The sequence below is a fragment of the Galleria mellonella genome, unplaced genomic scaffold (assembly GCF_026898425.1).
Source record: "Galleria mellonella isolate WM207_F2 unplaced genomic scaffold, CSIRO_AGI_GalMel_v1 utg1053, whole genome shotgun sequence".
NCBI lineage: Eukaryota > Metazoa > Arthropoda > Insecta > Lepidoptera > Pyralidae > Galleria > Galleria mellonella.
This window is the reverse complement of record NW_026441968.1, coordinates 613,204-626,309: the sequence shown is the minus strand read 5'-3', so window position 1 is coordinate 626,309 and position 13,106 is coordinate 613,204. Positions and strand designations below refer to the sequence as shown.

The window sequence follows — 13,106 nt, the reverse complement described above, 5'->3', positions numbered from 1 at the left end:
ATACATTAATAGTATATTATGTATTCGATAATAACACTGTATTAGTAGATACTGACTGTCATATTTAAAATTATTAAGATTTATATAAATTTGCTACTAATTAACTTCCAGAGGACGAGAAGGTAAAGGCGGCAGACGTAACCTTCAAGCTGAAAGTAACAGTGAAGAAAATCAAAGCACAGAAATAAAAGAAATTGTAGAAGGAATGAATAAAATGGACGGCAACCAAACAGAGAAAGGGAAGAAGGGTCGACCGAAGAGCCCTTGTGAACCAATAGAGAGTGAGCCTTATGTAAATATTGAGATAGTGAAATATGGGAGAGAACCTAATAATACTTTTAGTTCTGGTAAGTAAACCTTTCAATAAGTTTTTTAATTATATAACTGAGATTAAAGAGCAATAGATTATTCCAGTTATTATTAAAATTAATGGCAATATGAAATTGGAAATTGAAGTTAACATAAACCTGAACAATATAATAATAATAATAATCTGTATTATTACAGGCTACAATGACACAATTTGTTAGTAACGTAATCTTTTTAATAACGTAATAATTCCACGAGACAGGCTTTGCCTAGTGTGGGGTCATAGCTATATTGTACCATAGGCTAATTTTGTTAAAGGAAATAAAGATATTATTATTCTTATCTTAGCCTAATGTTAATACATCTTCCAATAAAATTAATAAATAAAAGAGACAATAAACAAACTTGATTACCACTGAAGCATCCCATTTAAGATATTACAACAGCGACCAATTTAAGGGCAGTGCAGACTGCTTGCAATCATATTGGTATATCGGGCGCTTTTATAATTAATATTACGTGTATATCGATAAAAATCGAAAAAGGAATGTTGCGTTGGTTTGGTCATTTGGAGGATGGATGAAAGATGAATTACGAAAGAGATTTATCGGGCAAGAATGAATGGAGATGTCGGTAGGAGCCGCCCTAGACGGACGTATGTCGACCAAATAGGCGACGTGCTGAAGAAGGGCCAGATTAAAAGTACCCGTAACCGGCGAGCGTGTATGAAAAGATTGATGAATGTGGAAGAAGCGAAAGAGGTTTGTTTGAATCGAAGCATTTGGCGTTCCATTGTTTCTGCCTACCCTAATAGGAGACAGGCGTGACAGATATGTATATATATATCGATAGTAAGATTTTAATCTCACGATATTATAGGATAACAAAATGTATGGAGACACATTTAATTTTTTCTAACGATTGTGTCACGGAATTGCACGTCCATAATATTTATTCCCTTGGTGTTGACAAATCACTGCTAATTGACAAAGTAAAATGAAAGATTGTAATGGCAAATCTATAAAATAAAGTCCAGCTTAGCAGCAACATTTGACTGGTCTTATTCAATTTTTTGGTTTCAGTCGTGACTATATATATAGTGTTTATATAACATAAATTTTATTAACAGGTACAATAGTTCGAGTTGCCTGCGGTAAAGGCTATGGACTGAATTTAGAGAATAACGCTACAGCGAAATGTGTGCGAGGCAGGTGGAAGCCAGAGAAACCAAAATGTGAAATACGTATGTACTATAATTTTTTTTATGCTTTAATAAACTTGTTGTCCATCAATGTATACCAGAGGGAGACTTTGTACAAAATTTGTCCCATTCGTGTTTCTACCGTGAAGCAGTTGTGTTTGTATGGCTGTGTTTCGGTTTAAAGAATAACACCCGAGTTCTCAGGAATGGCAACGCATGGGGAGTATCATGGACATAACAGTATACTGCTCATGTTTATACGATTACCATTTTCCATCAGGTGGGCCGTCAGCTTATTTGCCATTCTAATATGCATAAACAAATGTATCCATCTGTTAATAATATAATATTAATCAATTCGTTCTCAGTCTGATCTCAATCTGGTATAATGCGTACCAATACGTAAGAAAAAATATATGTGTAGTATAGTCCAGTTTTCCCCCAGTCGAAGTGTTTCTACCCAAAATTAAAATTTGACCTAGAACAAACTGACATTGGCATTATACTATGGATCAGGCTTTAATATAATCTAAGTTTTGAAAATTTTGGTTAAAACTTATTTTTAAATGATTTCAAAGAAGAAGGTTCTTTGTCTGAAAGAATATAATTACAGATTAGTCTCATAGAATCGTTTTAGTAGTTAAGTTTTTAATCGAAATCGTTTTAGTAGTTAAGTTATTAATCAAAACTAGTTTGGCCACGATTAAAGTCGATTTTTTTGTGAAACACAATTTATTTAATATAACTTTGTCAATCTATATAACAAAATAATGGCCCACGGAAAGCTTTAACCGTTGCCACAAATATGGGCTTCACAAAATACACTGTGGTTCTGCTTATCGTATCCCTCAAGTTTCATCATCAGTCCTCAGGACTAAGATATTCAAAAACAACTACGAAAGCACAGTTAGACTGACTAGTAAGGCAGAAGTACTTAAGCAGACCACTTTTGTACAAAGCCTCCTTCTAGAAATTTCAATCAATGGAGTAGTTCTCCAGAACTTGAACGGTTTTCTCTTACGAGAATGAAGTCACTCAGCTTGTAAGATAACTCCAAATTATGTAAAAAATGGTATCCACAGGACTAGTTGGAATTAAATTAAATCCTTCATTGTCAGTGCCCTGCCACGTACCGTCTACCGAGTATGGCATCTACACGATGCCCATAGAGGTCGGCCCGATGACCGCCAGTCAAGTCCTGGGCTCAGGGATAGGTAATGGAGAGGAAAGAGAATTGAACGAAACCGACCCGGTACCTAATGGGCAAGTTGTCCATTTCTCTTGTGAATATGGGTAAGTAAGCAATTACTTTATAGAACCTACTTTCACTCCTAAAAAGGTAGTGGTAGAAGCCACATCAAGATTCCATGCTGCTTTCGTAGTATGCAAAGATCTCTAATATAGTTTACCGGACGATGACATTATGTGTTTTTCGTTTTTTATTTTGACGTGTTCTACTAGAGAACCTGAACATTTTTCTCGCAAAAAATTGTTCAAACAAGACAATAAATTTAAATCTCAGTTAGATTGTACATTTTAAGAGAAATATTCTATTTTAAATACACTATCGGGACTTAATGCGACGAAAAACCGATTGTACGAGCTGCCAGACGAAAACGCCGTTCACTTCAGTTCTGTCGTGACCACGATATGGTGCAAACGTCAGTAATAAAAAAACAGGTATGTAGGTACTATTTACCTGCAAAAATCATCGTGTTTCCCGATAGTGTCTTTAAAATATTCAATTTTATTGATTCTAGGGTACTAAATTCAGGTATATGTCGGAAATAGAAGTTTAGAGTAGGATCTAGCGAGAGGATAGATATTAATAGATTAATGAAGTGTTAGTAAATGGAGTCAACATGAAAGACTTTAGGTAGTAGATATTAAAATGCTGGTTTTACGAAATACTCTCAAACCTTTCAGTGAGAAAATTGAATACGTTACATTCCATTAAATTTTAAGCATCACTGATAAAACAATGTATTAGAAATTATAGGAGTTCGATATAGAAATAATGAGTTATTATGATTTTCCAGTTACAATGTACAAGGCCCAACGAATCTTCGTTGTTGGCTTGGAGAATGGGCGGTTACGAGTATGCCAGAATGCGTTGCAGGTAAAGTATCAAATACTTTAACTTCTGCACTACTAAAAAAGTAAGAATAGAGTTTGCACCACTCAACTTCAACCACTATATGTCGTAAGAGGTGCCTAGAAGAACATTATGTTTTTTTTTATATACCACTGTCTGACTGATGATAAACGGTCACTGTAGCCTATGGACGCCTGAATTAGAACTAAGGGTGTTACGTGCGTGTTGCCGACCCTGAAGAAATCTTAATATATCCTTTTTGAAGAGCCACATACTGTAGTCTCTGGGGAAAACCTCGGCAGGACGATCATCCCACAGCCTGAGAAAAGGTGAAAGTAGAATGATATCTTATTAACATCTTTATCCTCAGGAATGTCAGTGTATGAGTATCATCGTAAGCATCTGAGTATATTCTGCGATGTTCTCGTCTTACGGTGATGGTTACCATTTTATATCTGGTAGACCAACAGATTGTAAGCAATTCTGCGTTAAATAAAAAAAGTTCTTCAATGATGATGATAAAGTATGATAAAGGAATAATCAACCAGCATTATCTTAACTCATCCCCAGCGCCATGTGAACTGCCTCTCCTGCATGGTGCCACGTACGAGGCTGGATACCGAGCCGGTCTTACTGTCGCTCACGCATCCTCTGTCAACATAGCGTGTGAAGCCGGCAGAGCACCGTCGGCAACGCTAAACTGCCATTTAGGCCGATTGCAACCAACTGTGCATGATTTCTGCAGACCTTTAGGTATGCTACTTAATTTATTCACATTAGAACTTTTATATAATTTCTTACTATTTTGTATAAACATTAATGAAATTATAAAACACGTGCAAGTTATTATTAATGAAATAAATGTTGCTCATAATAATATGAAATATCTAATTTCAGCTAACTTATCAAGACCCCGTCCAACATCTGAATTCCAAAGTGGCTCTGACATCGTTCGTGAAGATATATCTGAGTTAGAACCAGATATAGATGGAAGAACTGTCACAGATTGCGGACCGCCTGCACGGTAAAAATGTTATGTTATTGCAATATTCCTTGCTAAGTCCACACGAAATTGTTGCTATATTTTCATATTAAGAGCCATATCTGGATGTAAGTTTAAGCCAAATAAACATGGCCCATTTCAATATTCATTGTTTCTACTTCAAAAATTGCATTGTAAATTTTATAGCTTTAAATTCAATTCAAAATAATGATTTCTATCCATCGAAGTGATTATTTGAAATGGACACATTTGGCTTTGTATATAAATATATTATTTAATCGGTTTATCAAGCGCTTTCACTGTAGCTTGTGTGTTTATTTAATGTATTCCTTCATCTGTATTAACATCTCATTCAGAGATATGTATTATGTCGCCATGTATTTGTAAAACAAGTCCTACTTTTCTGGTGTCAATATTCAATTGTTTCTTTAACATATAATTTAACACGTTATCAAAATTAAACACTAGAAAAGTTACCACTGATCTTTGTGCTTTGACGCATTCAGTTAATGTTTCTTTTTTGTTTTGCTATTGTCACGTGAATTCTGAGCAGTAATAATAACAAGTTGAACCCAATGGTCATACTGTTTTTCAACCGACTTCAAAAAAGAAGAAGTTCTAAATTTGGTGGCATTTTTATGTTTGTTTATTCATAACTGCGTCAATAATATTATTATTTGTTTTCTTTTTTCGGAAAGCATATCATACTTTTAGATTGACCTCATAGAAATTTTATTAAAATCGGTTTGCTTTTAAATCAAAGTTACTGATTTTTTTTAATTTAAAGTAATTTATTTTGTCACGATTGAAATCGATATTTTCTGTGAACAGAATATTGAAGTATTGTTATTGTAACTTACAAAAACTTTTATTATAATGTTAAAAATATTGAGTACAACTTGTTTAAAATATTATATCGCAACATCATCCATTAGTGGATGAGAAGAATGACGAAAAAATAATGTTTTTGCAAAGAGTCTGCGTTTCTTATTTGCTGGCTGGATAGACTGAAGGGAACACAGGCGTTCAGGGATGCGAAGCCCTGGTGAGAGCCTTATAGGTTCGGACTTTTGCTTCTTTAAATTCTTCATCATTTATCTCATCATCATTATTGAATATAATATCATGAACAACTCAAATAGATCCATCATCTGCATCGAATACTTCACATTTATTAAAATCTCGATCAGTTTTTCCTATCTTGTTACATTTAAAGGAATCTACGTCTTTTTCATACCCATAAAAAGTTGCATAGGACTTATCAAATCCTCAGACGGCAGGGCTTAGATTGTTTAGGTTCAAATGAAATATTTTTATGTGCATATGTACATTGGAAAAGCTGTTTGTATGGCCATTGTTATGGCTTTGTATGTCTTGGCCAAGCTTGGTTTTTGTTGCTCAATTAATTACTAAATTTTTAACGTGTAGTGCATGGTGTTTCAATATTTATTAATTTTGTAAAATAATATTAAGTTCTTTAAATATTTTAATACTATTTCCCTCTCTATTGTGAAAATATTGAGAACTTTCCAAATTAATTGAATTTCTAAGTGGCTATAACTTTACTGAGACAGCTATAGGTAAGGATTTATTAAGTTAAAAATATTATAAAATTTCATCTTTTTTATTATAGTCATCTATAAATTCAATGGAAGTTTTCAAGCAACCCAATAGTTGTTAAAGTATAATTATATGTAATTAGGCATTTACAACTCTTTCATAGGGTACAAGGCACACTCATTTATCGTGATGGAACTGAGGTGAACGGGACCCTCGGTTTAGAAGGGTATCCTCACGGTACAGAGATAACGTTTCGATGCATTGCATCCATAATGGGTGAGAAGACCACATGGAAACTGATTTGTGAACAAGGGAACTGGGTTGGGAAGAGTTTTAATTGTGGTAAGTCTTGTTTGGGCAATTATTTGTCTTTGCCATCAAAATAATCAATACAGTCCCAATTTTGGATGTATGTCGGAAAGAGTGTATGCTACTATTACCACGGCCATGGTTACACAGAGTTTTTTTATATCACAAAGGTGGCAAACAAGAATACAACAGTTTTATTTCGGGTTTTTCTTATACTGCACTGAAGTATTGTATTATAATCACTTTGGAACATTTTGGGAATATTGTGAGAAGGACTTGGTGGTGACAGCCGTAAATTAAAGAAAGTGAAAGTTAATACTACCATTACGAAAATTAAAGACGAATGAAGATAAGTACCGGCTACAAATGAAATGTGATAAGGCGAGGCAAAGAGAAATAGGTGAAATGATGGCTATATTAAAATTCCTTAATGTCTATTTTTTATGCAACATGGAATAGTAAACAAGCAACCAGCCCACTTGATAGAAAGTGATCTAATATAAGCAAGTCTATCATGGACGTATTATAACATATTGTGATACCCATGGTACTTCTAATGCATTGCCATTGCTGAAGACTAAGATATCATTCCTTTACACCCTGTAATTTCACTGCTATACCCATTCAAACCGAAAAACAACCATGTAAGCATAGCGGTTATCAAAAACACGAGTATGAGAGAGTTACCCATACAAATTGCAAATGATTTTCATACAAACTCTTCTTCTGGTATTTCGGTGTATATTATACGTCTTTTAATATATTTTACAGAAGAATTAGAAGCACAAAGTGAAGAACTATTAAACAATAATAGTTGTACGTTCCGAAATGAGGAGCCCCACGTTGTGTCATTCTACAATGATCTGGAAATCACTGAAACCGTAGACTTTCCAGCTGGTGCTATCATTATTTCCAGGTAAGATTACATTTCACTAGATCCGCGATTTTAATTTTAAATTGTGATTACATTTAATAATACAGATATAACCAAGAATGGCTATTTTCAATTAAATCATCATTTTATAGAGAAGTCACGAATTTTACAGCTTTCAATAATATATGTTACTAGCAATCTGCCCTCACTTCGCACGGGATATGGGAGATAGAAAGATAAATTAGTATTTTATATTAGTATTAATAGTCACATTTTTGATACCATGGATTACATTACATATTGTAATTTTAGTAAGAATAGAAATCCTTTCATTGAAATTTTATTGAAAATAATATATAGCCTATTGTATTTGCAGATTAATACTATTTTTACGTAAGAAAATCCACAGGTCTTATATAGCTAGAAATAATCAATGTTCTAATATTAATTATAGATGCAGTGACGTCGGAAAGTATGCAATGACAGGCTCTCAAGCACGTAGGTGTTTGGGTGGCGCTTGGGATGGAGTGAAGCCCACGTGTTTTGGGCTCAACCAAGAAAATGATTATGCCAGTAGGTATTAATAGTTTCACGTGGTAACGTCTACTGTTTAAAATGCAGCATGATTTTTAATAAGACTCGTGCATCTAATTTTATCATGTGAACATGAAATGAAGGGGCCATGATTTAACTAAACGTTTTCCCTAGAAACTACAGTATGGGATTTTTCAAAAAGAGTATATTACGGTTTCTTCAGGGTCGGCAACGCGTACGTGATACCCCTAGTGTTGTAGGCGTCCATAGGCTGCAGTGATCGTTTACCATCGGACGGGCTGTATGCTTGTTTGCCATCTTCATGGTATTAAAAAAAAAAGAATTTTCGTGATTAAAATCAATTACTGACATGTAGTATATTTACTCCATCACTATACGGAAGTATTTCATTTTGTATATGATCTACATATCAAACGTTTTACTTATCTGACAATTTTTTTCTTTAATTGATGTTATTATCATTTATTACATCTTTATTTTTCACTCTTTAACATGTTTTATTTTAAGTCTGATATTATCCATTACATTGTAATTCTTGCTATTATTCAACTTGCTTTCAGTGGAAAAGCCTCCAACGATCCTATTCCGACACTCGCAAGGTCCCATTGCGCAGACCAACGATGGTAAATTATTGGTGTACCCAGGAACTGTGTTGCATATGGAGTGTCTTTGGATGAGGAGGTTTGGAAACCCGAAGTGGAACGTCACGCATCACTATCCTGAGTATGTATAATATAAATATTAAACATGTTGATAAATAAACAAATAGGATGGGGAAGGGATTGTTAGTAATGCGGGTTACTAGTTCCATTGCTGTCAATGTACTCTGTCAGTTAGTTGTTGTTATATATAAGTAATCTTTTTTGCATAGTTGCACGAAGTTTTGCTAAAAGTAGTTCATCCACAGTGTCGATCGTAAGTACCCTGAGGGCTGGACTACAGATCCAGGTAGAGACAGCCAGCTGGAGTATCGGTTGAGTATCATGGGCGCCGTGAAAGAAGATTCAGGAATATATCGTTGTGAAACTCCAGCCCGACAAAGTCACCAGGTCGAGATAATTGTCGAAGGTCAGTCTACGATCATTTTTCAAAATATTTGTTATATTATATAAACCTTATAGGATTTTATTATGGAGTTAGAAAGGTAGGTTTCTTCAAAGAGAACTATGTAGTAAGAAATATTACAATTGAAGGCGTTAGATCTCAAAGAATACCAAAGAGTGGACCTAGAGTAGACCCTTGTGAAACATCTATTCTTACAAATTCGTTAGAAATTACCTTTAGTTTAAATCTATTTTTTTAAAGTTTTAATCATATTAAATTTAAAGTATTAAGATTAAATATTATTAATGTAATAAAAAATTTTAAATAAATCCAAATACACCTATACTATTTTTATGCAAAAATGTATCCAAATCAGACGTAAGATCCACTATACAAAGCGCACTTTGAAATGTTTGGTTTGATTGATTATTATTTAAATACCCATAAATACTTGCTTTATCTATTTCTATAACTCGAATATTTATATATTGTAGTTACAATATCTATATATTTCCCTAATAACAGACGTATTAAATACCGGTTATCCAATATTTAATATTGAAATGAAGAACTAAATCCAATTTTAATATTCGATGTATATCAAAATGGTGAATGACCTTTGTTACGCCATCTATGTCCAGTGCAATATATAGACAGTCCAATATCGTCATAGTCGTAGAATACTGACGGATCTTTATATGTAATATTCGTCAGATCCGTCAGTATTCTACGACTAGGACGATATATAGATATCAGAACGGTAATGATACTCATGAATACTCGTTATGGTCTTTTGAGTAAAAACTCTTCGCTTACCAGATGTACACTGCCCCCGCTGCCGCTGCGGCGCGGGCTGGTGGGCAGCGGGGTGGGCACGCGGCTGGGGACGGAGGTGCGGTTCTCGTGCGCCAACGGGAACGCCTTGCTGGGCGCGCACACGCTCGTGTGCCGCGCCTCGGGCAATTGGAGCGCGCCGCTGCCCGTCTGTGAAAGTCAGTTTATAATATTTATTTATTAAAATATTTATGTATTTATGTGCCAAGATTGTTCTCCTCTAGTGGTCTGACCGGTTCCAGATTACGAGCAATCAGGTATGCGACCTCGGTCTTTCGAGCTACTGCAGCTTCTGATTAGTATCCACACCCCATATGCAGTGTGCCCTTTTCGCTTTTCTCCAATAGTACTTCATTTCTATTCTACCAATTTCCTTTACTCATTCCCAAAGTTTCTCTCTCCTTTCCTAGATCCTTCCCTCCTTCCTGTAGACGGCAGATATCGCCAATAAGTGTATCCAAGGAGGGTTGACGTCAAGCAAGCAGCTGTTCGTAAAACTAAAAGCCAAACCTTTAAATTCATATAATTGGAACACCTGAGTCCTCAGGAATGGCAAATCATGGGCGAAAACAGTATACTCTGTTATGTCCATGGTACAGCTCATGTCTATAGGCGACGGTTATCACTTTCCATCAGGTGGGCCGTTAGCTTGTTTGCCATTCTAAGTTGTATAAAAAAAAAACCTATTTATTATGTCTGGGAATACTGTACTAAAATTAACAAATGACGTGTCATTCTCCGTCTGTGTCTTAGGTCAAAATGACTTTACTTAAGTAGGTTGTGTATTAAGCTATATAAGTTACTATAGTTTTTTAACTAACCCACGGGAACCCTTAAATTTTTCGTGATCAAAGCTAGATAGCTTGATCGAGGATGTAAGGTACCACTATGCAAAATTTCATTTAAATCGCTCCAAGAGTTTCGGAGATTAGCACGAATAAACTGACAAACAGAGAAACAAAAATTTGAAAAAAATTTGATGTATTCTATTTCATTTTTAACATCGCCCTGACTCGGTATTTAACGTTTTTTTTTTTCTATGTACAGACATTCGACCTCTACAGTTTTATTATATGTATAGTTTTATCTTATCATTGCACGTTGTTTAATCTCTTAAACTAATATTATTTAAAGGAAAAATTAGATTTTCCGTTTGTAATGGAAAATCTTAAAAAATACTTGACATAATTGAAAAATTCTTTGACCGCTGTAACATTAACGTGAAAGTGACATGTTCATTTCATCATTTCATTTAATTATCAATAAATTTATAAATCTTCTGACATTGCGTGTAAATCAGTGGCAAGTTTCTAGTAAGTTATATATAAAAATTCCGTTTCACTATGGTCATTAACGCTAATCTTCGAAACCGTCCAAACGATTTCAATGATTCTTTTATTAAGACCGCATATTATTTTCCCGGTATGATGTTTTCTTGTAATTATTTATGTATAAGTTTGCTACTGTTGTCTTTTGGAGGGAACAATAAGTAAGAAAGAAAGAAAATGCGACCCATACAGTAGCACACGAAACAAAAACAAAAGAAACAAAAAAAAAACAATAGAATACAAATAGAAAGCAATTATAATAAATTCAGTTCAATTAGTCTAAATTAAAAAAAAAAAAAAAACAATAATAATAATAAAAAAAAATACAAAAAAGTATCTATATAAAAATTCAGGTGTGGAGTGCGGGGAAGTGATCCACGATACTCCGCTAAATGAAGGGGAACGAAGGCCACGCGTGGCGGTCGTGTCCCGAGGAGTTGGAGGCAGGGCGGCCTTCTCCTGTCCACCGGGCTGGGCGCTGAGCGGAGCCACCGAGACCGTCTGCCTGCCTGCTGCGGACTGGGCTCGGCCGTTCCCTGTCTGTAGAGGTATATAGGTAGATTCCTGGTAATCACAGCTTTTTATTCAATAGATATCCCAAATGCAAGTTTCGGTTACCTGATTAAACAAAACTATTCTAGTATAAACTTGCTACATTTGTTGTTTCCAAAATTGTTTGGACTTTATCCGGAAGTCTGCTTCAGAGGCAGAGCGAGGTGAGATGCTGCCACGTAAATACCGTTCTCCCCTAGCTCTGACCTGAATGGCTTTAAAATAATTTGATGGAATTAATCAACAAAAAAATTCCTTACTAAATATATATAAATATTATAAATGTGAAAGTAAATTTTGGTTGTTGAACCAGAGATAATAAAATTTGTTGAACAAAAGAGCAAAGGCAAAAGATTACTCTCTTGGCCCCCTCGAATGCTCGACTATTCATTGCAATCTGTATACATATAGCATTTGGAATGGGAAAGAACTAGTTTTTACCTCGGTTAATCAATATATGGACAAAGTCGCAGTTAAAACTTAGCAAATAAATAAATGTCTAACCGCAAATGGGTACATTAGAGGCAACATATGAATATGTAGTTAACAGTATTAGTGAAGTTCATAAATTGTGGTGATGATTCCAGAGGTGTCCTGCCCAGCGCTTCCGCCCCCAGCGTCAGGTTACGTGCTGGGAAGGGCGCCGTACAGGGCCGGGGACGTGCTGCAGTTCCACTGCAACCCTGAGCACACGCTTCACGGTCGGCCAATCCTCGTATGCCAGGACAGTGGACGATGGAGCGACAAGCCTCCCACTTGTGAGTATTCTCATACTCACAATAATATCCCAGAATAATAATCCCACTATACCCATCTAGGGATGGTTATAGCAGAGTTTCTCTTAAAACATCACCAAAGGGTAACTGCGGTTGCCAATCCGCCTGCCAAGTACAGCAGTTATTGGCAAAACTTCCCTTATTCCTTATATAGGGAAAGTTCTATATTTGAAGTGAAGTGAAGAGAATTATATCATTCATTTATTCATATATTATTCTTTATTTTTCAGGCGCTCAAGCTTGCACATATCCGGGTACGACTATATCCGGACGCATGTCTTCAGTGAAATTCTACTACAAGATTGGCGAATCCGTGACTTTTACTTGTGAGCCCGGGTATAGGTTGAAGGGAGCGCCCATGCTAAGATGTTTGAAGTAAGTACAGAATAAGTTTTTTCTTTTTTACTTGTGAGTTTCCTCTTGAACTTATTAATAAATTGACATATTAGATTTCTATTGACATTAATGGGGACAAAAAAGCTCGTCACCTATCTCGATACGGCCCGTATCGGTCAGACATCTATATTCATTTCGATCGGGTACTTCAATTCGCTATTATATATTGTATAACAGATATTTTAATATCCTTTATTGAGCCAATACATAGATATTGTAAGCACATGTAGTTACTGATACATATTATCTATCCCATAAAATTAACAAAAT

General features: G+C 35.2%; 1 protein-coding gene across 1 annotated transcript in view; it reads left to right on the top strand.

The window, feature by feature from the left end:
- LOC113511306 (uncharacterized) overlaps nucleotides 1-13,106 on the top strand; it is a 140,507-nt gene that overhangs the window by 120,783 nt on the left and 6,618 nt on the right. The window contains 16 exon segments of the mRNA XM_052903210.1: nucleotides 112-347; nucleotides 1,439-1,552; nucleotides 2,629-2,803; nucleotides 3,550-3,629; nucleotides 4,176-4,358; nucleotides 4,503-4,629; nucleotides 6,332-6,510; nucleotides 7,249-7,393; nucleotides 7,806-7,924; nucleotides 8,467-8,629; nucleotides 8,814-8,974; nucleotides 9,770-9,781; nucleotides 9,784-9,942; nucleotides 11,466-11,660; nucleotides 12,252-12,422; nucleotides 12,671-12,815. Of these exon segments, the coding sequence (XP_052759170.1) occupies nucleotides 112-347; nucleotides 1,439-1,552; nucleotides 2,629-2,803; nucleotides 3,550-3,629; nucleotides 4,176-4,358; nucleotides 4,503-4,629; nucleotides 6,332-6,510; nucleotides 7,249-7,393; nucleotides 7,806-7,924; nucleotides 8,467-8,629; nucleotides 8,814-8,974; nucleotides 9,770-9,781; nucleotides 9,784-9,942; nucleotides 11,466-11,660; nucleotides 12,252-12,422; nucleotides 12,671-12,815 (2,364 nt within the window).